This window comes from Meles meles, chromosome 5 (assembly GCF_922984935.1).
Source record: "Meles meles chromosome 5, mMelMel3.1 paternal haplotype, whole genome shotgun sequence".
NCBI lineage: Eukaryota > Metazoa > Chordata > Mammalia > Carnivora > Mustelidae > Meles > Meles meles.
Window position 1 is genome coordinate 8,807,828 of NC_060070.1, and position 27,903 is coordinate 8,835,730.

The window sequence follows — 27,903 nt, forward strand, 5'->3', positions numbered from 1 at the left end:
ACTCAAGACTACATCTTGGCTGGCAAGCACTCTTCTTTGCTTATGGCAGAACATTTGTTTTGGAAACAGAAAAGTGTGATATTAGTTTAAGTTGTTGCCTGTCTCCACTTGGTAATATTTTTTTCCGCTTTGTAATGTACTAATCTAACTGTCTCGTTAGTGAAGTTCATTAAGGGCATGAGAAAAGAAGACTCCCAAAGGGAGTGAAGTACAGTGTAGCAAAATAGAATTTCTTCTTGAAATTGTTTAATAACTGAGAAAGAAGAGTCAAGTAAACGTCTAGATTACTAGTCCCCAAGGCTAATGAAAATTACAGGAAACAACAGAAGAAAATCAGCTTTGGCTCTGTGGTACCTTAAGATGTAGCAGTAGCTCAATTTAGTAAGCTGCTCCTCTTTGAGGAAGAACTTAACAACGCATAGGTGAGTCCCAGTGGAAGCCCCAGTTTGAAAAAGTTGCTAGAACACAAACGGTCATGTTCTCTGCTTCTGAAGATATTTACAAGTGTTCCTTACCCTTGGTCTACAGGAGGCAGACTCTCGAAGCTCTACTCGATTGGATACCAGATGTTCTCCTGCCAACCCCATTCCCATGACTCCTGCAGAAAGCAAGCTAATATGCCTTCCAGCAGGACTGACTCACTGAGTCACCCCGAATGGAAACTTCACTCTGGGAAAGCTTCTGCTCCAAATGCACTGCCTTGGCCAAGTCAAGAAATTGGTTATGCTCTTCCTCAAAGAAAAAAGTTAAAACCCATGTTTCTCTGACAAAGGAAATTCTATTTACCAACAAATCGTTTCTTTCCAGCCAAATCGAACTCTTCTCCAGGAAAGGAGCTAATGGAGCCTTCTGGTGAGATGACCTCGGGCACCGCAGCCGTAGTGGAGGGCCTGGTGGTGGTCGGTGGCCTTGAGGTCTCAAATTCATAATCTGAAATGATACAAAGTCTTTGAAATTGGGCTCCTCCAGAAAAGGGGCATACCTTCTCAAAATTCAACTGGAGACTAAAGCACATATGCACACACCCCCCCCAAAGTAAATGCTACGCCTGAACCTAATTTGTTCCCAAAGAAAAAGTATCCCTCCTACTTCAATCCCCTCAGAGAAGCAGTTACAGATAAAAGAAAGGAAGAGGAAAAAGAAACACGAGCAGAAAAATGAGGTTTTATACGCAGAGCTAGACAGAACCTTAGAATTCATCCAGTTTAGCACACTCCTATTACTGGCCCCTGGACATTCTGTACCTAAGTAACTTTCTCTTTTAGAGCCATGAAAGAGTCACGTCAGAAAATAAACTTGATTTTTTTTAAAAATTTACCTTCTGGGTATGGGCTTCTTTTCTGGGGACTGGGTGGAATGAATCCTATTAAAAAACTAATCCTTTAACATTTAAAAAAGAAAACTCTGCTCCCTTTCAACCGCTCAAAGATAGTAAGAAAGTAAGAATGGAGCTTAATGTTTTCAGAGGTGCTAAGAAGCTCTTCTTTTTCTCCTGACATCTGTTGTTTTTAAGTCATTTTTTTCTTAAACCATGGGATGAAACGACATACCAAGCTTTACGATGACTGCATCAAAGGTGACATTATTCTCACATCGGGATTTTGGGGCCCCTGGAGCTACAGATAATGGCCAACAAGGAAGCACAAAAGTGAGAATATCCTGAGTATCAAAGGCCAGCCCTGCCATGGGGACAAAATGCCCACAGGAAAACTGCAGAGACAATCTATAAAACAGACAGAACCATCACAGGGTCACAGGGTCATACGTAGACTAACTGCACTGGCTCCAGATTCTACCCAAAGCATATTACATTCTCAGTCTTATAAGCTTATCTCTGCTTGAAAAGATTTTGTGATAAAAACACCTGCATAGCACTGCATTTCTCTTTCTTTCTTTCTTTCCTTTCCTTTCTTTCTTTCTTCTTTCTTTCCCTTCCTTCCTTCCTTCTTTTTCTTTTTTAGTGAGTGAGAGAGCACAGGCATGCACATGAGCAGGGGGTGGGTAGAGGGGGAGGGGCAGAGGAAGAGAGAGAAACTCAAGCAGGCTCCACGCCCAGTGTGGAGTTCCAGGCAGGGCTTGATCATTCAACACTGAGATCATGACCTGAGCCCAAATCAAGAGTCAGATGCTCAACTGAATGAGCCATCCAGGCGCCCCCATAGCACTGCATTTTTTAAAACACAATTAGAAAAGGAAAGAAAAGAGAACAGTGAGAGGAGCCAACAGAGGAAGCGGAGTTGTGGGTTAAACCAAGTCAGTTCACAAGGGGTGGTGGAAGTACAGGCCCAGACAAGCCGCTCCAGAGATCCAGGGGGCAGGGAGAGAACAGAGGCATAGGGGCTCGTCTGAAAGCTTCATTCACATATGAAACTCACTGTTTTCCTTTGGATCAAATAGTACTAGGGGCTAAGTTGGAAGCAGGGTACAACCACCTTCCCTGAGCATTACCATGCAGCCCAGAGTTCTGAGAGACACTTGGAAAATTGAGATCATCCACTTAGTAATTAAAGTGAGAGAAACTGTCCACATCCAAACTGTAAAAATCAGTTGGTACCTTCGTCATAGATAACGTATGCCTCTTCCGTGGGCATTGCGGTGTCCGTCTCCAGTCCTGAGAATTCATCTAGTGAAGAAAAAAGAGAGAAAGGTTTCCTCTCAGCGGCTGGGAACCGTGCCCTGGGCACAGCATCCAATCCCCACCATCCTTCCACAGGGGTCAGTTGCCAGGCCAGATTCCTGCCCAGCTTTCTCAAAAGGGAGAGCATTAGAACCCAGACAGGAAATCCGGACTTCCTTTCCTTTACATTCAGGTGCAGGCACCCAGAATGCCCCCTGGCGATCGGAGGAAAGCCACCTCCCCTAGCACACCCACTCTCTGGCACAAAGCACCTTCTGACCTCCCTACCACACACAGTGCCCACTCACCTGCCTGCTCAGGGAGCTCTCAGGAGGCCGTGAGAAGGGCCCCAGGCCAGCAGGTCACAGGCCTGAGAACACACGTTCTTAAAAAGCAGGAGGGTGGGAAACTGCTGCTCAGGGTAGGGACAAAAATCCCTCCACCTGCGAGCTCCCTTATGTATTAGGCCTCCATCTCCCTTACCCCCTCAACCTTGCCACAATCACATGTTCTGGAAGCAGGGTGATTTCCTGCCTCTCCCATACTCTACGTTGGCGAACCACACCAATGTGAATTGCCTGTGCCTCACTGCTTCCCTTCTAACCCCCACCCTCTCTGGCAGGAAGCCTGCAGCCCAGGGCCCGGGAGATGCTTTAGCACCTGCTTTGCCGTTTAGGTGGGGGCCCTCGGTGTGTTCTGATGGGGCCAATGGATGCCAGCAGGACACAGGTTGTAAATTACTCTCCACCCTTTGGGGCTCAGGACTGTCATTTCAAGAACAGCTATTAAGACATAATTTTGGGGGGCACCTGGGTGGCTCAGTGGGTTAAGCCTCTGCCTTCGGCTCAGGTCATGATCTCAGGGTGCTGGGATCGAGCCCCACATCGAGCTCTCTGCTTGGCGGGGAGCCTGCTTCCCCTTCTCTCTCTACCTGCCTCTCTGCCTACTTGTGATCTCTATCAAATAAGCAAAATCTTTATTTAAAAAAAAGGCATAATTTTTCCTTAGGTCAGTCCAATGTCAATATTCTTGGATCCAAGAGGAATTACTTCTGGGGTAGTTCAAATCGGACAGTTTTCAAGTTCACACCACCCAGTTTGGGGCTATTTTGCCATTGCTTCCTTGGGTACCATTTTCCTTCCCTTGTCAATTTAACTTTTAAGAATATGGTCTTCTTTTTCTTCATTCTTGGTTCACATTCATTTCTTTCTCTTTTATTTTTAGCCAGATCAAAAATGAATAAATTGTGTAACTTTTGCATCCCAGAGGAAAGAAGAAAAAGGAAAAGGATAGCATTTCTTTGCTGGATTCTCGCTGTGGAGTGTAATTCTTGCACACCGCAGTGCACGCAGCAGGCCACAGAAATCATGCCTTTTACTTACAAACTGGGATCACTTCTTGAATGAATGTCAGTCAAGTCTTCTGGCAAAAGTAAACATTCTACTGAGTGATTTAGTGCTCTTTTATTTTTTTTCCACTTAAGCTCAAATAAAGTCAGGCATAATTTTCCTAAAATAGCACCATCTTGGCTCCAAGTAAAAGCAAATTCCAGATGGAAGAAAGTGTTTTGTTTTTTTTTTAAATTGACCCTCAGAATTTGTCCCACCTGATTGCCATTTGGAAGCATTGGGAATTACATAAAACTAGATACTTTATAAGTCAACTCAGCATCATTGTCAAAAGCTTCCAGCTCTTCACATAAAAGAGCCACCAACATAGTAGTATAGTTCATTCTCTGAGTAGTTTACCCAAATGGTTATGAAAAAAATTGAATGCACGCTATCACCAAAGAATTAGGGCCTTGGCTCCAGGGATATTTAACAAAACTATAAAAAAAAATTCTGAGTAGACGTTTCAAGAAAAGGTAAGACAGCACTTTGAAAACCAAGAATATTCATAAATTATAAAGTTTGTCCAGCTCAAGTGAATTTTCAATTATTCTTCTTATATTTTCTGTTTTCAGAGTGAGCTGTGAGTGAGTGGACTCGTTTTCCATAATGACGGATGCTTTTCTGAAACACAGCCCAAGATCATGTTACAAATTACTGAAGATGTTCAGCTGGCTCAAAATTTCCATACATGTGTGATGGCATCTGATCCACCGTAGAGATGGAACCTGAAAAACAAAGACCCTGGCTTTTACTTGTCAGTTAGAAAAATGGAGCGTGCCTATAGATTAAGATATTGCTCAGACACCCAAAGACAAATAATAAGGTACCATGAAGAATGTGAGATGAGCAGAAGGCACTGTCGCTACTGCAAAGAGTTTGTTATTTAATGGGGAAGTCAGATCAAGCAAAAAAGTGTGTGTGTGTGTGTGTGTGTGTGTGTGTGTGTGTGTGGCAAGAAAGCAAGAAGAGTAAAAGCAACAAAACACTGAAAACAAGCATATAATATGCTTCCAGGAATATACATACACATATGGCATGCTTAACAAATGAGGAAGTACGTAAATACTGCTTGAATCACTGGAATTATTGAATGACACAAAGTTATTCCTAGAATGTTATTTTAAAGCAGTGTTTTAAAGGAAAAGAGTGCATGATTTAACCAGGGGAGCCAAGACTTCGAGATTTGAAAAAAACAATTTTAAAATTGGAGGGCTAGAAACAAAATTTTAGGACTTCACCAGTGGGATATAATAACAAATGGGTGACTAGGTGGGATTGTGGGGCAGGGGTCTTGAAGGACAGGCATTCTTTTGCTGATCCGTAATGCAGGTGCTAGATCATAAGCACTACCACAACAAACATTTGAGACTACTGGCCTGCAAAGGGCTATGGCCAAAGTGTCACTTGCTTAATACTGACTATGTACACATGGATCCCCAGCACTTGTGAGTGTACATTATGGACTTCACTAACTACAACAAAAGAGAAGGGCCATGAGAAAAACACAAATCTGAGAGCAGAGTAAGAGGAGACAGGATATAGGTGGTTCTGCAGTTCTTGTGAGGGAGCCTTGGGACCGTCCCTCAGCTGACATCAGAGCCTCTTACTGAAAGCATCTCTCTGCTTTCAGTATCATTACAGCATTTACAAAATAATTATCAAGGCCACTAAGAGTTGTTTCACCAACAAATGACATAGATATTTCATAGATAACGCACAGGATTTTCCAGAGTAATTTTGACTGCTTTTCAAATTATAAGTCATCTTTAGAAACTAATTCCCACCCAAGATGCTTGCTCCATTGCCTCTCTCCAACACTGGCCCTGGCAAGTTTCACTCCAATGATGAAAGAAACTGGGACTATGTGTGGTATCCCCAGGCAAGTGGAGGTTGGTGGAATGAAGCCCAGTAAAGAATAACAAAGAGTATTGGGCCAACAGGACCAGCCTATAGATGGAGAGAATGAAGCAAATCTTGTTAAGTGTGATGAAGGGGAGGGGCAGATGGTAGTGGAATAGGAGGATCCTAGGGAATGTGTCCCATGAATACAACTAGATAACTATCAAATATTCTGAATACCCCAGAAATCAATCTGAAGATTGTCAGAACAAGTTCCACAACTAAAGGGAGGGAGGAGTCCACATTGGAGAAGATTGAAGTGCAGAGATGCAGCTTGGAAGAGAAACAGATCATGACTACTGTGGTGGGAAGGGAGCCATGGTCACAGAGAAAGGCAAGAGATGGACTAGCACACAGGGAAGTGCATGGGAAAATGAATCCCCATAGCAATTGGCTTAGAAAGTGAGAGAGGCCAAGTTTTGTGACTTTTGACAACGAGGAGGCCTTAAAGCCTAGAGTTTTAAAGGTCAGTGGGCTTGGCTCTGGGAGAGCCCAGAGGATATTAAGGCTGCCCTTATAGAGAAAGTTGGGCAAACAGCATGACATACAGCATGGAAACAGTGATCTGAAGCTCACCTGGAGCACACAATGAGGACGTTATTCACTCATCTCAGAGTGCATCCCAGAGAGACAGGATTCACAAAGACAACACTCCAGGAGCAAAGGAACAGGCAGGCATCGTTTCTCTCTCCCATCCCTCCGCATAAGCACAGGGCTACTTGCAGGAACCAGCACAGTGCCAACACTGGGTACCTAACTTGCTTACACCAAGCCCCACCCCCCTGGAAGAACTGCCATCCCCCAAGTCACAGTTTCTTCCATCCCAGCATGGCAGACCCCCTGCACTGGAAGATCAGCCCAAACTACTACCAGTACCACATCTTCTGACCTGGGAGTTTTGAAAGGTCTCAGTTCTGGCAGTGATGGTGACAGGTCTCATTTCACAAGCAGACCAGAGCACACCCAGTCAAAACTCATATGTTTAGGCCAGGAACCAAACACGACTCAAAACAGGCAAAGAGAGCCTTTGCAGATGGCTGGCCTGAAGGATAACATGGCCAGGACACAACAGCAGAACACGTGCAACCCACATTGAAGATACTCTCAGAATCATCAGGCCCTGGTGAACAGGGGACCCTGTACTGCAGGGTAATACAGGACCTCTTCTTCATAAAGCCATTAGAACAGGAGACATAATTGACTTTCCTAACATAGAGAAACAGTCAGAGAGACTTAAACAAAATGAGAAGATGGATAAATTTATTTCTAATGACAGAAGAGGATGAGGTCACAGCCAGAGATCTAAGCAAAACAGATATAAGTAACATGCCTGATGGAGTATAAAAGTAGTGATCATAAGGATATTCATCAGGCTTTACAAAAGAGGGGAAGACATCAGTGAGACCATTAACATGGAGATAAGCAATAACATAGCAGAGATAAAGGGCTCGATAAACAAAATGAGAAACATGTTTGATGGAAGAAGCAGCAGTTTGGAAGAGGCAATGGGATGAATTAAAAACACAGAAGACAGAGTAATGGAAAGTAATCAAGCTGAACAAAAGGAGGAAAGAATAAGTATGCAAAACAAGAATAAATTTAAGGAACTCAGTGACTCCATCAAATGTAATAACATTTGTATTATAGAAGTCCCAGAAGAAAAGAGAGAAAATGGGAGAGAGAATTTATTTGAAGAAATAATAGCTGAAAATGTCCTTAATCTGGGGAAGGAAACAGAAATCCAGATCCCAAGAGTCACAGAGACCAGCCCCCTGCCAAAAACCAACAAAAGCAGATCCACACAAAGACATATTGTAACTAAATTGGCAAAATCTAGTGATAAAGAATAAAATACTAAAAGCAGCAAAAGAAGACAATTACATACAAAGGAAACCTGATAAGACTATCACCAGATTTTTCAGCAGAAACTTCCTAAGTCAGAAGAAAGTGGCATGGTATATTCGAAGTGCTGAGTGGGAAAAACTTGTAGCCAAGAACACTCTATCCAGCGAGGCTATCATTCAGAATAGAGGGAGAGATAAAGAGTTTCCTAGACAAACAAAAACTAAAGGAGTTTATAACCACTAAACCAGCCCTGTGAGAAATATTAAAGGGACTGCTTCGAATAGAAAAGAAAACCAAAAATGACATGAAACTTGGAACACTGAAAAAATAAAAGTTTAAAAAAAAAGAAATATAATATTAGTAAAAATCAATATTTCTGTAAAAAAATAAGCCAAGGAGCTCACAAAATAAAAGGATGTAAAAGCATGATGCCATATATCTAAAACAAGGAGGGGAGAGGAGAAAAGAATGGGTTCAAACTTAAATAACCATCAACTTAATATACACTGCTATATGCAGAAGATATTATATACAAATCTAATAGTAACCACAAATCAAAAACCACTAATAAATGTGCAAAGAATAAAGAGAAAGAAATCCAAACATATCACTAAAGAAAACAAGTAAAGCACAGAAGAGAGAAAGACAAGAAAGGATCAGAGAGAATCTTCAGAAACAACCACAAGACGAGTAATAAAATGGCAATAAATATGTACCTATCAATGATTATTTTGAATGGAAAGGGACCAAACGTTCCAATCAAAAGACAGAGAGTGACAGAATGGATAAAAACAAGACCCATCTATATGCTGCCTTCAAGAGACTTGTTTTAGACCTAAAGACACCTACAGACTGAAAGTGAGGGGATGGAGAAATATTTATCATGCAAATGGATATCAAAAGAAAGCTGGAGTAGCAAAACTTAAATTGGACAAAATAGACTTTAAAACAAAGACTATGACAAAAGACAAAGAAGGGCACTATAAAATAATAAAAGGGAAAATCAAACAAGAAAATACAACAATTGTAAATATTTATGCACCCACATGAGAGCACCTAAATACATAAAGCCATTATAACAAACATAAAGGAACTATCCAATAATAAGACAGTAATAGTAGAAGACTTTAACACTGCACTTATATCAATGGATGACACTGAAATCCAAACATATCACTAAACAGAAAGTCAACAAGAAAACAATGACTTGGAATGACACACTGGACCAGACGGATTTAACAGATACATTCAGAACATCCCATCCTAAACCAGCAGAATACACATTGTTTTCAAGTGCACATGGAACATTCTCCAAAAGAAATCACATATTGGGCCACAAAACAAACCTCAACAGGTTCAAAAAGATTGAAATCATACCATGCATTTTTTCTTTTTTTTTTTAAGATTTTATTTATTTTATTTGACAGACAGAGATCACAAGTAGGCAGAGAGGCAGGCAGAGAGAGAGAGGGGGAAGCAGGCTCCCTGCCAAACAGAGAACCCAATGTGGGGATCGATCCCAGGATCCTGGAATCATGACCTGAGCCGAAAGCAGAGGCTTTAACCCACTGAGCCATCCAGGTGCCCCACCATGCATTTTTTTCTAACCATAACATTATGAAACTAGAAATCAACCACCAAAAAAAAAAAAAAAAATAGAAAGACTACAAATACATAGAGGTTAAATAACATCCTACTAAACAATGAATGGGTCAACCAGAAAATTTTTAAAAAGCCCCCCAAAACTGCTAGAACTGATAAACAAATTTAGTAAAGTCACAGGATGTAAAATCAACATATAGAAAGTGTGGCGTTTCTATATATCAGTAATGAAGCAGCAGGAAGAGAAATTAAGGAATCAATTCTATTTCTAAGTGCAACAAAAATGTAAGTCACCAAGGAAGAAACCTAACCAAAGGGATGAAAAACCTGTACTCTGAAAACTATAAAATGGTGATGAAACAAACTGAAGATGACACACACAAATGGAAAGACCTTCTACGATCATGGGCTGGAAGAACAAATACTGTTAAAATGTCTATAGTACTCAAAGCAATCTACACATTTAATGCAATCCCTATCAAAATACTAAGAGCATTTTTCACAAAACTAGAAAAAATAATCCCCCAAATTGTATGGAATCACAAAATACCATGAATAGCCAAAACAATCTTGAAAAAGAAAAGCAAAGCTGGAAGCATCATGCTTCAGAGCTGTGGTAATCAAAACAGTATGGTACTGCACAAAAACAGACACATAGATCAATACAACAGAATCCAGAAATACACCCACAATTATATGGTTGATTAATCTTTGACAAACGGTGTTGGGAAAACTGGACAGCAACATGCAAAAGAATGGAACTGGACAATTTTCTTACCCCATACCCAAAAAATAAACTCTGAATGGATTAAAGACCTAAATCTGAGACCTGAAAGCATAAATATCCTGGAAAAGAACACAGGCAGTAATTTCTCTGACATCGGCCATAGCAACTTCTTTCTAGAAAAGTCCCCTGAGGCAAGGGAAACAAAAGCAAAAATAAACTATTGTGACTACATCAAAATAAAAACCTTCTGCTCAGCAATGGAAGCAATCAACAAAATTAAAAGGCAACCTACTGCATGGGAGAAGATATTTTCAAGTGATGTATCTGATAAAGGGTTAGTATCTAAAATATATAAAGAACTTCTAGGGGCGCCTGGGTGACTCAGTGGGTTAAAGCCTCTGCCTTCGGCTCAGGTCGTGATCCCAGGGTCCTGGGATTGAGCCCTGCTTCGGGCTCTCTGCTCAGCTGGGAGCCTGCTTCACCCTCTCTCTGCCTGCCTCTCTATCTACTTGTGATCTCTCTATGGTCAAATAAATAAATAAAATCTTTAGAAAACAAAAGAACTTCTATAACTCAACACCAAAAAAACCAAATAATCCAATTAAAAATGGACAGAAGACATGAAAGATATTCCTCCAAAGAAGACATTCCAGATGGCCAACAGACTCATGAAAAGATGCTTGTCATCACTTATCATCAGGAAATGCAAATCAAAACTACAATGAGATATTACCTCACACCTGTCAGAATGGCTAACATAAAATACACAAGAAACACAAGATAAGGGAGGATGTTGGTGGGAATGCAAAATGCTGCAGCCACTGTGGAAGAGTGTGGGTCCTCAAAGGTTACAAATAGAACTACCCTAAGATCTTGCAATTACCCTACTGGATATCTACCCAAAGAATATGAAAACAGAAGCACTGGGTGTTTATGCAACTAATGAACCATTGAACACCTCATCAAAAACTCATGCTGTGCAAAAACAATGAATACTGTTATGCTGAAAAAATAAATAAAATGGGAAAAAAATGAAAAAAAAAACCTCATGCTGTACTGTATGGTAGCTAACTGAACATAATAAAAATAAATAAAATAAAATAAAATACACTTATCAAACCCACCCCATACTAATTCAAAGGGATATAGGCACCTCTGTGTTTATAGCAGCATTATGTACAATAGCCAAGATATGGAAGCAGCCCAAGTGTCCACTAAAACAAATGGATAAAGAAGTGGTAAATATATATAATGGAATATTATTCAGCTGTAAAAAAAGAATGAAATAGTGCCATTTGCAATAGCATGGATGGAGCTAGAGAGTATGATGGTAATCAAAACAAGTCAGAGAAAGACAAATACCATATGATTTCACGCATACATGGAATTTAAGAAACAAAACAAACAACAAAGTAGAAAAGACAGAGAGAGAGAGAGAGACTGAAAGCAAGAAATAGGCTCTTAACTCTAGAGAACAGATGGTTACCAGCGGGGAGGGGGCGTGGGGGTTGAGTAGGAAATGGGTATTAAGGAGTTAACTTCTCAGGTTGAGCACCTGGTTATTAAAATTAAAACTTAAGAAAAAAAAAGGAAGCCTGGAGAATGAGTGAGTGGGCAATGAGGTCTGGCAATGAGATGAAAGAAGTCCAAGGAGAGACACTGAGGTTTCAGACCTGGAGAGCTCTCTGGGTTATTGCAAAACAATCGTTACCCTGTCTCATGTTATTTTAAAGAGGAACAATTTGGGGGATGCCTGGGTGCCTCAGTCGGTGAAGCTTCTGCCCTTGGCTCAGGTTATGATCTCAGGGTCCTGAGATCAAGTCCCATGTCCAGCTCCCTATCCCTCAGGGAGTCTGTTTCTCCCTCTTCCTCTGCCCCTCCCATTGTCCCCTTGTGCACACACACACTCTCTCTCAAATAAATAAACAAAATCTTAAAAAAAGATTAAAATGAACAATTTGGTTTTCTGACAAGAGAGTGAGTTGTTTCTATCCACTATAATTTCAATTCAAACGCAAGCCCTTCAAGGGCACAGGTAGTCATCTATGGTTCTTCTGTATGTCCCAGAGAACCCAATCCACTTGCACTAGATGATTAATCATCATTTGTGAATTTTATTTTATAAAATTGTGAATGAAGCCAGAATAACAAAAACAAGAGTTACTCTATCCCTTCTAGTTTACCATATGAACTTCCTCATAATGACACCACCATCACAATGATAAAGATGAAATATTTTTCAAATAAATTTACTTCAATTCTACATCAGGGCTAACCTAAAGCACCAAACATAATCCTGCTCACTTTCCCTTTCAGAACCTATCATTGGAAGGTATACAAAATCACCATCTCCATAGCATTAGTTATTAGGGAACTGGAAATCGGAACCACCAAGAGACATCACTTCATACCCACTAGGATAGCAAGAATCAGAAAGACAGAAAAGCAAGGTGTTGGTGAGGATATAGAGAAATTGGAAGCTTCATGTGCTGATGCTGGGAATACAAAATGGTGCAGCCACTGAGGAAAACACGTTAGCAGTTCCTCCTAAAGTTAAACACAGAATTACCACTCGACACAGCATCTCTCTTACCAAGTGTGGACCCTAGGGAACTGAAAACGTGTGTTTAAAAAATTGTACACACTGTTCACAGCAGCATTATTCATAATAATAGCCAAAAGGTGAAAACAGCCCAAATGTCCATCAGCCAATAAATGGATAAAATGTGGTTTATCCACACAATGGAATATTGATCAGCAGGAAAAGGAATAAAGTACAGACCTACTCTACAATGTAGATGAAACTTGAATACAATTCACGCTGAGCTGAAGACGCCAGACACAAAGTCCACATCTTGTAGGATTTCATTTATATGAAAAGTCCAGAAGAGATGAACCCATAGAGATGGAAAGTGGATTCGTGGTTTCCCAGGGGTTAGCAGGAGGGGGGGGAGGAGGAGTAATGACTAATAGGAGTTTCTTTGGGGGGTGATGAAATTGTTCTAGAATTTGATAGTGGCGATGGTTGCACAATCCTGTGACTATACTAAAAGCCACTAAACTATACACTTTAGAAGGGTGAACTTTATGGTATGTGAATTGAATCTCGAGAAAGCTATAATTTAAAATTTTTAAAACAAAAATAACTACAATTAGAATTAATACAGGGAATAAAATAAAGTTGTTAGCAGAGCAGCATAAATTAAAAAAGGAAGGTCACCCATACAGGAATGTTTTTAAAATAATAATTATAGTACATCATAACATTATATAAAGATCCTAAGTTTCTCTCCACAAATTTACTTTTTTCCCAAGACTTTGTATTGATTTGTACTTATTTTGAAAATGCTGCCTAGAGGCAAATTATCATTAACACTTGGCTACTAATTTGGCCTGGGCTAGGGAAGTGGATGGATTGCATAAGTGAAGTGAAAAAATACACATACATCATGATTTGCCAAAAAAAAGAAGAAGAAACAAAAATACTAAGAAAAACATTGACTTTCATGCCACATAAAAGTCCCAAAATCCAAAGTAAATGAAAAGAATATGGTATAAGCCGTCTTAGACAAAGGAAAATGCAAAATATTCATAATAATAGTAGTAATTCAATCCAAAGCCAAAATAGTCACTCTCCTGTTTGCAAACAATTATTAAGTAAATATCTGTTCCAATTATACACACACACACACACACACACACATCAGTGTATGCAGAAGTGTAAGGTCAAGAGAAGTACATAATGTTTTCATACCAGAAATCCAAAGGTAAATTCCAAATCATGCTCCCTGGGGAAAACACAGTCTGTGAATCTTCTCCCCCATGACCCTCCTCTCAGCGTGGTTCCTTATGCTTTGGCATGAATTTTTAGATGGGTCCGATGTTCCTGTTTACTTGGAGCTTTTCTGCAGGAAGGCTGGCTTCAAAAAGAATTCCCATTCTGAATACAGCCTCCAAGTTCAAGCTGATCATGGTCAAGAAGGCTGTGTAAAGAATTCTGGGTGTGCAAAATGATTCCTGAAATGAATCATCTTCACTCTGCATCAGCTTAAAAAGACAGAAGTTTCATAGCCTATGTGGCGATTCTTCTTCACCTAAGGGAAAGAAGATGAATTTTTCCCCTCCGGGCCAGACACCAATGTACGATGACCTCTTCCAAAGAAGCCTGAACAGGGACTGAGCAGAAAAAGACGATGAGTCTGCAGGTCCACTGGGACCTGACCGAAGTGTCTCGCCTCCACTCCTCAGGAGGAACTGGCCATTCTCAGCAGGAAGACATGGTAGGGGCAGAGGACAGTCCTGACTGGGTGTCTCATCGCAGAGGAAACAGCACAGTCCTACCCAGTGGAAAGCAGTCCTACCCTTGCTGCCACCAGAGCCCAGTCACTCAAGGATTAGCATTTAGCAAAGGAAGAGCAGATTGAGAAAGCATTCAGGACACTATACTTTTCTAGGAAATTCACAATGAGACTATTCAAGGATCTGAACGATCCAACAGTAAGATCATTAGCCTTGTTTAAATCACATAGCTAATCACAGAACTTTTTTTTTAATATAATGCATACAAGTCTACTAATATCCAGTAATACACACTTGGGGAAACGCTCATCCATACTCATAATGTTCCATGTTTTAGCTACATTTTTTGATCTGGTTTATGATAAGGGTTGCCAGATAAAACACAGGATGCCCACTTAGATTTGAATTTTAAATGAACAGCAAATAATTTTTCCTATTAAGTGTGTCCCACGCTGTACTTTTATTTACTAAATCTGACAACCCTGGTTGTGACACATAGCGCTGAGCAAACCATGTGGGACTGGAAATGCCTCTTGTTGCCATTCCACTGTGCACCCTACTTACCTCTCCCTACACCCTTTGTGACCTGACTTGAAAATGAAGCATGCTAGTTACGTGGGCCACCATCACAAGGAAGGCCATTACCTTCTTCAGGGTAGCACTCTGGCACCCCGCTGGAGCCTGTGATGAGGTTGCCATTTTCATCATGCCGTTCTAAGGTCCCAGGGGGACAGGTGGGAACAGGGGTGGTGGGTTCAGGGGTGGTGGTAGTGGTGGTGGTCGTCTGCGTAGTGGTTCGAACGGTGGTCGTTGGGCGTGTAGTGGTGGTCGTTGGACGTGTAGTGGTGGTCGTTGGACGTGTAGTGGTGGTCGTGGTCGTGCGGCGGGTGGTTGTGGTCGTGGGCCTCGGGGTCGTCGTGGTGGGTCGTGTGGTTGTGGTGGGGGCACGAGTGGTTGTTTTGACAACCTCCAAGCCCACCAAAGGCTTCCCTCCTAGACTCAGAATGGGCTTATCCTGGGCACTGGCCACGGGTTTGCCATGCCGCCCCTGCCCAAAGAGGGGCAGGCCATCAGGGCTCACCACGGGCGTTCCTCCCAGATCTGAAACAAAATCAGACAAAGGCTATGCAACAAGATGAGATCATCCAGAGGAAGTAACAACCAAACACAAGTGTCTTCTCAGAGCTTATGGATTCTTATATTCGAATCAGTAAAAAGCAAAGGAAACATTAAAAGGATACTCAGCAGAGGTAGCAATATCAGCTGCTATCCAGTAATTCCTCGCCGTCTTATATTGTCCCTTACTCTGAATTACCTTATATACTCCTCTAAATACTTCATCAATATGCCCCATTACCCTGAAATAACTCTTAGTCTCTAGTCAGGGAAGTAACTGTTTCTTCCTCTTGATTCCTGCACCTAAGGAAGAAGAGTGTTACTTTGTACCTGGAGTGGCAAGCATTCTGTAAAGGGCCAGAGAAGATAGAGAGCCAGTGGCAAACATTCTGTCAAGGGCCAGAGAAGATAGAGAGCCAGATATTTTAAGCTTCATGTTGCAGCTTCTCAACTCTGCCATTGCAGGGCAAAAAAGCACAGAGAATACGCAAAGGAGTGTGTCTATGTTCCAATACAACTTTGAATATGGACACTAAACTGTGAATTTCAAATAACTGTCACATGTCACAAATATTGCTATTCTTTGTTGTGTTTTTTGTTTTTGTTTTTTGTTTGTTTGTTTTGTTTTTGCAGTCATTTAAAAGCGAAGAAGCTATTTTGAGCTTGCAGGCAGTAAAAAACAGGCAGCAGCCAGGGTTTGGTCTTTGTGCTGTCGTTTGCTGACACCTCTGCTCTGGGCTGCCCTATCGCAAGAAGGAAGTCAAGTGCCACCTTTTCTGGAGGCAAGAGTGGAACTACAGTTGTATCAGGGAAAAAGCTAAGTTCTGCCCCTTTGGGACACTCCTTTCCAAATGACTAAAAGTAACTGGACCGAGGGTCCCATTAAAAATGGGCAGGGATTTGTTATCCCACAGCTAGTTCAGAACACTTTTTGTTGCCTAAAACAATTCTCGCTTACCCACAATGGTGCGACCATCTCCTCCTAGTTTAATTCGAAGAGGATTTCCTTGTGAATCCTGGAGGTACCTTCCTTCTGCATTCAACACCAACCCACGATCCAGATCCACGACCTAAAACCATGACACAGATTAAAGAATATACTGAGCATGAATCCAGAAGCCTCCGCAGAAGGAAACCATAATGTGAGGAGAAAATATCATTTTTTCTGCATCATTCACAAGGCCTAATAAGAATAAAGTGCAAAACAGTCCCATTTCATATTATAATGGCTTAACCATAGAATATGCAAATTGTTTTCAATTTCTCAAATATGCAAAAGATGTCCATAATACTGCTACCATTGAGTATGCTGTGTGTAATGCTGAAAAGAAGCAAATACCTTAAGTATTCATCAGTGGAGGGAAGGGATTAAATAAAATATGGCCCATCCACACAGTGGAAAGCTAGTGGGCAATGAAAAGGAATTGGAAATTCTACATATATTGACATTAACTGCTAGAGACTCAAATTACAGGTCTGACTATTTTGCAGAAATAAAAATATATTCATTTGTGTATATAAGCTTAAAGCTGCAGAGAAAAATAATCTGGATAAATATACCTAAACTGTTAGCTGTGGTTATCTCTGGGGAGTGGTTTGTGATGTTGATTAGCTTAGAAATTATCTTTTGCATTTATTTCTGAATTGTTTTAACTTCTCACCATGAACGTGTACTGCCAGTGTATTAAAAACATGAAATGTTTCATATGGGATCGGGAGGGAGACAAACCATAAGGGACTCTTAATCTCACAAAACAAACTGAAGGTTGCTGGAGGGTAAGGGAGTATGGAGAGGGTGGTTGGGTTATGGACATTGGGGAGGGTATGTGCTATGGTGAGTGCTGTGAAGAGTGTAAACCTGGCGATTCACAGACCTATACCCCTGGGGCAAAAAATACATTGTATGTTAAGAAAATGTTTGTTTTCAATTAAAAAATTTAAAAATTAAAAAAAAAAAAAAAAGCATGGGGCGCCTGGGTGGCTCAGTGGTTTAAGCTGCTGCCTTCGGCTCAGGTCATGATCTCAGGGTCCTGGGATCGAGTCCCACATCGGGCTCTCTGCTTGGCAGGGAGCCTGCTTCCCTCTCACTTTCTCTGCCTGCCTCTCTGCCTGTGATCTCTCTCTGTCATAAATAAAAAAATAAAAAATAAAAAAATTAAAAAAAAGCATGAAATGTTTCCATCTGGCTGTAATGTCAAACACTGAAGTTGCTATAACAAAAACAATTTAATTGTAATTAAATTGCCTAATAGAGAATGTAGGCAAAAATTTCATACTCTAAGAAATTATAAAACTTTTGGGGGGAAGAGCTATTATTATCCCTGTTAAGGAACAAACTCATACTCTACACTGGTGGTTCTCTAATTTTGGCCTGAACCAGCAGCCTCACTGGTCAGATATGCTAATTACCTAGCCCTACTCCAAACATTATTTGACATGCCCCCAGAGATTCTGATGCTCCACAAAGTCTGAGAACTATGACTCTGCTCAGTAGGTCACTGGAGGAACCCCTTTCAGAAGGCCACTTTCTTGGATGCTGTCTCAGTAATTAAAAATAAAATATACTTATATAAACCCTTCTTTTGAACTCTACTCCACACTGTTTCAATGTGAAATTTTTTCAATAACATTTGACTTTAATATACATTCTTCCTTTATAAATTCCTGTTCTCAACTTTAAGAAATGATAAAATGTATCTTGTTACCTGCGACTAAAAATTTTATGAAGTTTCAATGTTTTCCTAAACCTTACCGCTATAAAGGGGAATTTGTGACTGGGAGTTTCCAGTCAAAATATGAATAATTTTGTGATTCTCTGAAAAAAAGTCTTTTAAATCCTTGAACATTGTACAGTGTTCTGCCCATTATCCTCTAACTCACCAAAAATTCCTAAATATTTAACTCCAAGAAGTTAGTCATTTAGCTTAAACATATATAAAATACTACTAATTATCTCTTATTTCAGTCAAACGACAATCATTGGAAAATTCAAAAGGTGATCTAATAAAAGTTGCCTATTTGATCCAGTGTTTTTTGGTTTGCTCAGTTGTTTTTACCCTGCTTTCTTTTATAAAGGATCTGAGACAATTTGGAGAAAAATGTGTATATTAGTTAATCAAATAATAAAAAACAAAAATAAAACAAAGCTAACAGAGGTGGAGAAAAGGAAGTCCATTTGAGGAGCTAAGCATCAGAATCTATATAATTGCTGTGGGGCTAGAAAAAATATTTGTGTGATCTTCCTAACCAGTCAAAGCAAACAGGAAGTAAAGTCCCATTTATCTTCTTAGTTATGAGAAAAACACGAACTAGTCACTCAGAAGAATAAAAGATTCTTCTGAGCACAAGAAGAAGCAATATAAGAATATATTGATGTATGAGTGGTTAAAACTGAAGAAAACGAAAGACCATTTCGTTTATTGCTACACAGTGTCCACCACTTTTCTCTTCCCAACAGCATGAAAACAACTTGTATGTGTAAAGAAGTTTACCCTACCCACTTTGTTCCTTGAGGGCCATTGATAATTCTTTGTCCACTTGGATTTCCATTACTACCAGGAAGCACTTTCCCTTCTACATTTGGTCTGCCATTATAACCTACATGGCACACAAAAGAGAACAATAGCAGCAACAACAACAAAGCCAGAATCTGGTAAACTCAACATTCTTGTAAAGTTGGCTTCATACCAAACTCTAAGTAGTAACACATCATTTTGAAGAGAAATACTAAACGGAATTTTAAGACAGTAACTAGTATATATTAGACTACAGTCTTAAATTGTGACTTCTAAGTACCAAATATGAATGTCTATGAAGATTACAATAAAGTGACAGTTTTGGGACAATACTGGCGAAAGGAGAGAGTATTGCACAAGTTTCTAGATAAATTTTAAGACAGTAGTCGCTATCGTGTTATTTTAACCATTTAGAAGATAGAGGGAAGGAAAGTTGGAAGGATGGAGAAACTCTCTAAAATATACTAAATGTTGTTCTGCTCTTCTCAGCAGATTATACTAAACCCAACAAGTATTTCTAGCTGAATCCGGTCCAGTCATCAATCACCAAGTGTAAATACTCAGTGCTGGCCTGTGTGGGGCTGCTTGAGAAGTGTCTGCTCAGAGATAAAGTCGAAGGTCCCGTTAGCTGCCCCTTCAGTTGCTGCTCTGTCTGCTCCTAGCACCTGCCCATCTTCTTCGTCTCCTGGCATTTCTGATCAGCTACAGTTACTCGAGGTCTGTGCTGGGAGTGCTCTGATCCAGCCCCAACCATGGCATAAAGTACTTGGGCTTTCTGACAACTATTTGGGTGTCAGAGACTTACTTTTCTCACTCAAATAGCTAAGGAAAACTAAATATTAATTGAATTTCTGCTGTATACAAGGGAATGTAGATTGTACATCTATTACCAGGGTCTAAGGTTTGCTTAAAATCGTCTATTTTAAGAGTAAACTGAAAAAAAAAGTAAACTGTCCTCTCCATGGGGCATTGTTCTATTTTTTTTTCTTTTTTTTGTATTGGGCTAAGGTAGTAATAGATAGTACAGACTAACAAACGCTAATGCATTGATTCAAGAATCTTCCATTAAGTACCAATTCCATGCAGGGAGAGTGCAAGGTGTCACTAAACTGAATGCAGACATGGACGAAACACCCTAGATCCTGGCCTGGGTCTATGTAGACTCTAATTCATAGCTGTCTACATGGTATCCTCAATGTAAGTCCTACATCTGCCTCTTAATCCTCCGTATGACAATCATCTTTAACATGCATTTTCTGGAGGTTTTAAATAACATTCACTGATTGCAATATCTAAACAATTCACACACAAGACATTGAGTTTGTCTCAGGGTATGTTAAGAGTTTTATACGCAGAATCAACAAGAACAAGATCCAGCCTACACAGTTACCTAATGCCTTTCTGTGGATTCTTTGAATATACCCTGGCAGGTGAGCAGCTAAAAATAACCAAAAATACAGGAACCTCGTTTGGCATCACTGTGAAGCATTTTCACAGATTAAGAGCACATGTTGGGGAATGTAAAGAGGTAGTATTCGACAGAGGCATGGCAGAGGCCTGGGGAATTAGCATGTCTGGAATGGAAACTGCAGCTCACCCTCAGAGCCGTCTGACCTCGGGGAAGCACGCAGATCCCTGGGCCCCTAGTCACTCATGTGAAAACCAGGAGACACAACCCAAGAGGCAGTTAAGAGGATAAAATCAGGTACATCTGTAAAGCTCTTAACACAGTGCTTGGACGGAGCAGAGACTCGATAATATAAAATAAATGACTCTCAAGAATTGCTACGAACCCTTTAGAGGACCCCGAAGAGAACGTTAAGTTAAAAACGAATTACCTTGTCTGGCAGGGGGTCTGGAGGGCTGGCGCGAGAGGGGGTTCCGGAATCTCGCGTTCATCATGCGCTGGCGCAAGGAGAGCATAGGGGTGGTGGAAGAATAGACCGGCGGGGCGCGGGTGGTGTACCGCTCCCGGGCCGGGGTGGTGCCCGTGGTGGGGCTCGGGGTGGAAGGGCTGCGGTGGGGGGGCCTGGGCGGCAGGTGCGAGGCTCTCGGGGAGCTTCCTGGCGGGGGAGGAGGAGGACGCTTCACTGGAGTGTCGTTCTCGCCCTGGGGGGAGCCCACCCTGGGGAGTGAGAGCACAATGGCAGGGTCCGTCTTGTCCTTCGCGATGTTCCCATCCGCGTATTTGCTGGCCCTGGGACTGGAGGAGGAGGGCCACTTGGGAACAGAGGAGGACAGAGGGTCCTCGTCCTTTCCTCCTTTAAAAAACATCGCGTCTTCACCCTCCTCCTCTGCCGAGACCGACTGCTGAGACTTAGAGGTCAGGGGCTCCCTTTTGGACGGCGCGGCCTGGGGATCGCGGTCCTTGTTCCCCATGGCCTGGGGCCCCAATCGGCCCGGGACCCTGGGGCGGGCGTGGGGGTAGTGGCGGGGGCTGCCGGGCCTCAGCGGAGAGCTTGGGGGTCTGCGGAGGTGACTGTCGCCCGCGCCTCCTGCGTGAGCCTCCAGCTGGCGGGGTTTGGGAAGGGACAGGATGGGGTCCCTGGCCCGGGCCGGGTGTGCGGGCGCCGGGGCGGCTCGGGCCCCTGCTTCTGTGCTGTCGTGGTGGTTTCCGCCAGATCTGCCCTCGGAATGCTCGTCCCGACGGTGGGGCGACGCGGGAAGCACCCCTCGGGAGCTCGCCCTGTGGGGGGTCTGACTGCCTCTGGCCGCGTAGGGGTCCGGGAAGGAGGGCGCCGCGGGGTGGGGACGCCCAGCCTGGGGCAGCTCGGGCTTGGGTTTGGACAGCGGACGCCCCACTTCCTTGCTCTGGGGGCCGCGGGGCTGCGGCTGCGACACGGAGACCGCGGGAGAAGGCTGCCCTTCCGGAGCGGCGGCCCCGGCACCCAGCCCCTGGCCGGGTGCCGTCCTTCTGGGCACGCCCGGCCCGGGGTGGTGCTGGGACCGAGTCGCGGGCCGCCCAGCGGGGGCCAGCTGCGCCTTGGGGTAGCCGCCCTCCACACCCACTTCTGTGCTCTGTTGGACGTCCAGCGCCTTGGAGGCCAGGGATTTGCCCTGAGGATGCGCACCTGCCTCAGTCCCGGCGAATTTGGGGTTCTCCGCCAGGGGCTCCTTCCGCTGAAGGCTCGCCCCTCTCTGCGGGCCTTTTCTTAGGTGGTCCACGCCCAAGGAGGCAGGCTCCCTGGAGGAGGAGGACAAGTGGTCCTTTACCACGGTGGCAGGGAGTGGCTTCTCGTCCTCCTCTTCGCTCTCTGCACCGTCTCCATGGATACCCAAGCCCTGCCTGTGGTCCGAAGCTGGGTGAGAATTCACCCTCGAGTGGACTCGGGGGGACACGGTGGACGGCGGGGAGCTGGAGGGATGCAACCGGGGTCCTCGGCCGCTGCCAGCCCGGCTTGGATATCTCGTATGGGCAGCAAAGGGCTTGTTTCTGAACAAACTGAAATGCCCAGAGACAGGCGGACCTGCGGGTAGCCGGGCCCGAGACGTCGGGGCCGTGGCTTCAGCCTGCCTGCCTCTATCTTCTGTATCATTGTCACCATCCCCATCAGAGGCATCCTCTCGCTCAGAGACCTGTGTCCTTGAGGGGAGACCAGAAGACCAGGAAGACTTGGACTGTGATGGCACACTGGACTTGGAGGCTGGGGTGTCTTGACCATCCTTCCAGCCCCTGGACAGTGGAGCCCCGGGGTGTGGTTCCATGGGCAGCAGCCGAGATGACCCTTCCTGGGGTGGAGAAAGTTTCGAGGATGAGACTGAGGCACCCGAATTTTCCTCCCTACCCCCAAAATGGGGTGCTCTCCGCGCTGGCAATGCTGGTTTTGTACTGTGGTGCCCAGGACCTCTGTCCCGCAGGGCACTCGAGGTGGTCTGGCGGCTGGGCCACAGGGCAGGCCTAGCCTGGGCCGTGCTCTTAGGAGGCAGCCGCTGGGAGGCCCCGTCCTTGGGGTCCCGGGAGCCGGTGGCTGGCTCGTCCTCCTCTTGGCCCACTGAGTCATTGTCAGTAGAGCTGGGGGGCAGATGGGTGGAGGGCCCCCCTGAAGGGCGGCGAGGGCTACCCTCAATGGGTGTGTGGCGTGCAGATGAGGACGTCCCTGGATGAGGGTGGGAAGGCAGAGAGGAGCCACCCCGGTCTGCGCCTTCCTTTCGGGGCAACACTGGGGTCTGCACTCCCACTGGGGTCCTCCCAGGAGCAAGGACTGGGGGGACAGATCTACTTGGTGGCCTCTGCTGTGGCTTCCGCTCTTGGGTCTCTGAGGGCAACGTTGGTGGGTCCCCCTGGGAATCCAGCTCCTCATCAGTGATTTCTGTCGACTGAAGATCCAAAACTTCAGTCCTCTTAGGGTGCAGCTGGGGTCTTCTGGGCACCCCACCATTAGCCAGTATTTTGTTCTTCAAGTCAAGAAGAGGGTTCTTGACGTTTCTGCCTCGGGGAGAAACAGGCAAATGAGTGTGTTTTGTGGAAGCGGGAACTTTGGGAGAAGTCTCTGGCTTTTCAGATTTCCAGTCGTCTTCAGCATGGGTCTTCCGCTGCACATCGGACTCACCAGAATCGGCTATAACAGATTTTAAAGATTCTGCCGTCAAAAAAATTGAAAGCTGAGAAACATCAGGTGAGTATTTCAGATGGCAGTGTGGAGGCATTTACAATTAGTCATTGTGATTAATAACTTCTCGTTCGTTAGACATTGAACACACTTTCCAAATTACGGCAATCTCTTTTAAAGATCTCTTTTACTTTAAGTAATGATATAGTCCTAGAAAATGTGTATTAAATGTCTATAAATTGAATCATTATGTTGCAGCTTATTATCTGCAGAAATATTGAAAGGAGTACTTTAAAGAAATCCATTGATTTTGTGAATGCAAAATCTTATGTAGGGTTTTCTTAATATAACTGTCAGGATACTACAGATATATTATAGCCACTCTTGGTGACGTAGGGAAGAAACACACATAAGCCTGGTAAAAAGTGTTGAAGATCTGTACTCAAAACTAAATGGGGATGTGTTGTGTGTGATTTGCAAGGTGACAGGTGAGCAATAAATCTGTAATTTTTAAGGCATTGCAAAGAGTTCCCTATTCCCCCTAACATGTCTGTATTTGTTTTCTCCTTCTTACTTAAAATCCTTTTAATAATGGATACATTATGATAAGGCCTGAACTCAAAAGACTCCTGGGGTAGGCAAAACGTTTTACTATAGGTGCCCTACAATTTACTCTTTTCTGAGAGCAGGGTTGAATGCAGGAAGGGATGCTGCAGGAGCAGGGAGAATTTATATGGCAATGGGGGACCCAGAGGGAGCAAACCTCATCTATTCCAATTTTTCCAGCACAGAACTGTTTAATATTGCACTATACTGTGAATCCTCACAACACACCATGCAGGAGACAGCTACCAATATCTGGTGTAAACACGGGGAGGCAGAAAAGAAAACACAGTCTAGGAACCATGAGAGACTGTGGACTCTGAGAGACAAATTGAGGGTTTTGGAAGGGAGGGGAAGGGGGGATGGGTGAGCCTAGTGGCGGGCATTAAGGAGGTCGCGGATTGCATGGAGCACTGGGTGTGGTGCATAAACAATGAATCTTGGATCACTGAAAAAATAAAATTAAATTAAAAGAAATAGAAAATACAGTCTAAAAACACCTCACTCCGATTTGGGATTTTATTAACCTGCATTTTGATAGTGATCAGATAACGAGGTAATTTAAGTTCTTCTGACTAGAGCTGCACTCCAAAATAATGGAATATAAACTAAAAATCTTAAGCGCTATCTAGAAATTGAAGAGAGCTAATAATTAAAAATGTCACATTACATCTGTAAAAATGTTATTTCCCTGTCATCATAAGCCCCAAATTACACAGTGATATAGGATCAATCACATAATTAATACATTCATGTTACTGGAATATTGTAACAGTCATTCATATGACTAGAAATCAATAATCTTTTAGTCTCCGGGGAGACCAATTTCCAAAGGGACAACAAAGATATTTTAGAAATCAACAGGCAAATGTAGCCCCCAAAATCGTCAACAAAGCAGTATTAAATCGATGAGCATGATTCAAAGTAAGACACCACAATTAGCAGTAAGGAGAAGAGAGACAGAGAAAGAGCCACAAACACGCAATGCTTACTTGTTGGCATAGCGACAATGAAGGCTTTGGAGTGAGGCCCCAGTCCTCTCCTGTTTGCGGCCCGGATTTTGAAAAGATAGCGTTCCCCAGGCTGCAGACCATCCACTAGGGCAGAAGTAGTCTCTCCAGGATAGGTGAGGGACTTTGCTCCAAATGGTTTGAGAGCCGGGGCGTATGAAAGAATGTATTCTGAAATGATTTGGCAGACGGTTGGAAGGAGGAAACTGAAAACAGTCCTGTGTCCAGCAGACAGACTGTATGGGCAGGATGAATTAGAACGTGCATTACTAAAATTAATACTGTAGCAATGCACGCCAAGTCGGCAGCTGGAGCGTAAAGACACAACGGACGGTGAACTAACATCCATTCAGGCTACAAGACAAGGCCACGGAGTGAATTCTCGGGCAGATTCCTATTTTCGGCAAATTAAATATATGGAACCCAGGAGGCGAGTCTTCACACAACGTGCCAAATCTACTTACACTGCATTGGAGTTTTTTCTTCATTGTGCTTATGTACTAATTTACTATGTCAGCATTAATACATCCTGAGTAGAAGAAGCCGTGGAAGATTTAAATGACAATGGACAGAACTGAATCAGAAGAGCTACCAAGACCTCTAGGAGTCTTGGTATATTAATCTGGGCCATTTGTGCATTAAGCCAGATAAATCCCATATATGGAGTAAAATTTCCCTTTTGTAGGAATTACAATCCTGACTCAATATACCTAGGTAAGGATATTTCACAGTATTTAAAACTGTAAGGAAAAGTTGCCCTTTCCTAGATTTATGTGATGTCTAATGTTTCCATCTCCAATCAGTGATATTTATGAACATGTAATGCACTTGAACTTTGAAAATCACAGCAAATTCAGTCCAAGGAACTAATATAGTTATATGGCTTCTACAGAAATGCTGTACCATAAAGAAGCCATGTTTTGAAGCAGAATTTCCACCCTTGACTAAAAACTGTCATGCCTCTTTTCCTCTCAATGTACTCAAGACTTAGAAAACTTATCAAATTAATGTGAGTAGGAGCTAACCACAAAAAATCATCTGAATCACAGAAAAACCAAGCAACTGTCATACTATCTTTGCCATATCTAGAGAAGCACAGAAGGCCTTTTCTCTTCCCTGAGATCTAATCTTTAAAAAGTACATCAACTAAAAACTTCAACCAAAAATGTCTTTGCAGAATTTGTCTGGAAAAAAAAACCCACATTCTTTTCTCTTTGAAAACGAACAAACTAGTCATTTGTGGTGGTCAAAAGTAAAAATTAAAAGAACCCACTGTCTAAAAAATTTGGTAATACAGGTTTTTTTTATGAATTCAATTCATCTGGAAAAAATGTAACCATGTCAAACTATATTCTTCTATTCTGTTTTATATTTGTCGTACATACAATTCCCCAGTGTAATTATGAATTTTCAGTCCCACCATCACTCCTTTGTGAAAACTGTCTAAGCAGAGTTAAGATACATGAGTTCTTTTGGACACAAAAACTCAGTAGCTGTTACTATTTTTGAAAATATTTCATTGACTACCAAGGAGGTTCATTCGCCAGAGAGCTATAAATATAAACTAAGTTGTGGGAGAGGGAAAGAAAGCAAATAAGTAGCATGATAATAAAGTCATGAAAGGAGCAACAATTGACTTTTTTATAACTAATGAAAGTCATCAGCCAAAAATGTCTTTATGCAGTTTTCAGAATCCTTGCCAGCATCATGACAAACTGTCATAAAAAGGATGATTTAAAGGGTCAACTAAATATTTCTTCTCTTCATTTGCTTCTCATTTATTCCACTGGGGAAAAAGTGAGCAAGAATAGTACAATATATTCTTTAAAATCTCCAAGCAAATGAGAAAGCATTAAGTTTAAAACTACTCCCCTACACGTGCCTCCCTTAACTTCCATTGTTCCATCTTTACAGGTCCTCAAAGATAACTGAGATATCTTTGAAAGTTGAATACAAGAGAATACTTCAGCTTTTTCAATTAAATTCCCAAAAGAGGTTAGTAGATAATTTTCTCAATTTCTTTAAGCTTACACAAACTTTTCATAGTTTTTGGACATAGATGTAAGTTGTCTTCCAAAATCAAGCAAATCCAAATCAAGCAATAGTACGCTTAAGGCACATTTGTATATGCGATGTCAGGGGAAAACCACCATACAGCCTTCTCAAATGTCTCTGAAAAGACTTCTGAAAGGTTCTTGAATGTTTTTACACCAAAAAGAAGTAATTTGTGTTTTTATTTCATACTCTCAAGAGATTATTTTTAAATTTAGCTGTGAATATTTTATTCTATTTTAATTTGGTTTCGTCTTTGGTATTTTTTTTCTGTTTTAAAGTCATATTTTCCCTCAACCAAAAAAAAATTTAATTAAAAAGTCTGGCAAATAGGAAAAATCCATTTTTATTTAATTTTTATTACTTTTTTTTCAAATCCATTAAATATCTATGGTCTCATTCAAGACATCTGTGGTCCCACAGGGTTTGTAGTTACTCCCACATTCCATGATCTTATTGGTACAACAAGAAGATCCATAGAATGAAACACAAGGCTGCCGTTTGTATGGGTAAAGGTTATGATGTCACTCCCATACAATTAAAAACACCCCTCCTGATAGCAGCACCGAAATCGCTGTGGATAGGGAAGATGAAAAGTCATCTTCATGAGGACCTGGATCCTACTGACAATGAGAACCCTACATGAAATACCCTTGTTCGTTGGGTTAGCATCCCAG

At 42.3% G+C, this 27,903-nt stretch overlaps 1 protein-coding gene across 1 annotated transcript in view; it reads right to left on the reverse strand.

The window, feature by feature from the left end:
- The window catches only part of FNDC1 (fibronectin type III domain containing 1), a 108,328-nt gene that overhangs the window by 19,555 nt on the left and 60,870 nt on the right, over positions 1-27,903 (reverse strand). Inside the window, exons 10-16 of the mRNA XM_046006351.1 lie at positions 25,157-25,345; positions 20,850-23,570; positions 18,993-19,093; positions 16,455-16,566; positions 15,026-15,481; positions 2,555-2,623; positions 787-930 (exon numbers count right to left, since the gene is read on the reverse strand). Of these exons, the coding sequence (XP_045862307.1) occupies positions 787-930; positions 2,555-2,623; positions 15,026-15,481; positions 16,455-16,566; positions 18,993-19,093; positions 20,850-23,570; positions 25,157-25,345 (3,792 nt within the window). The remainder of the gene's footprint in view (positions 1-786; positions 931-2,554; positions 2,624-15,025; positions 15,482-16,454; positions 16,567-18,992; positions 19,094-20,849; positions 23,571-25,156; positions 25,346-27,903) is intronic.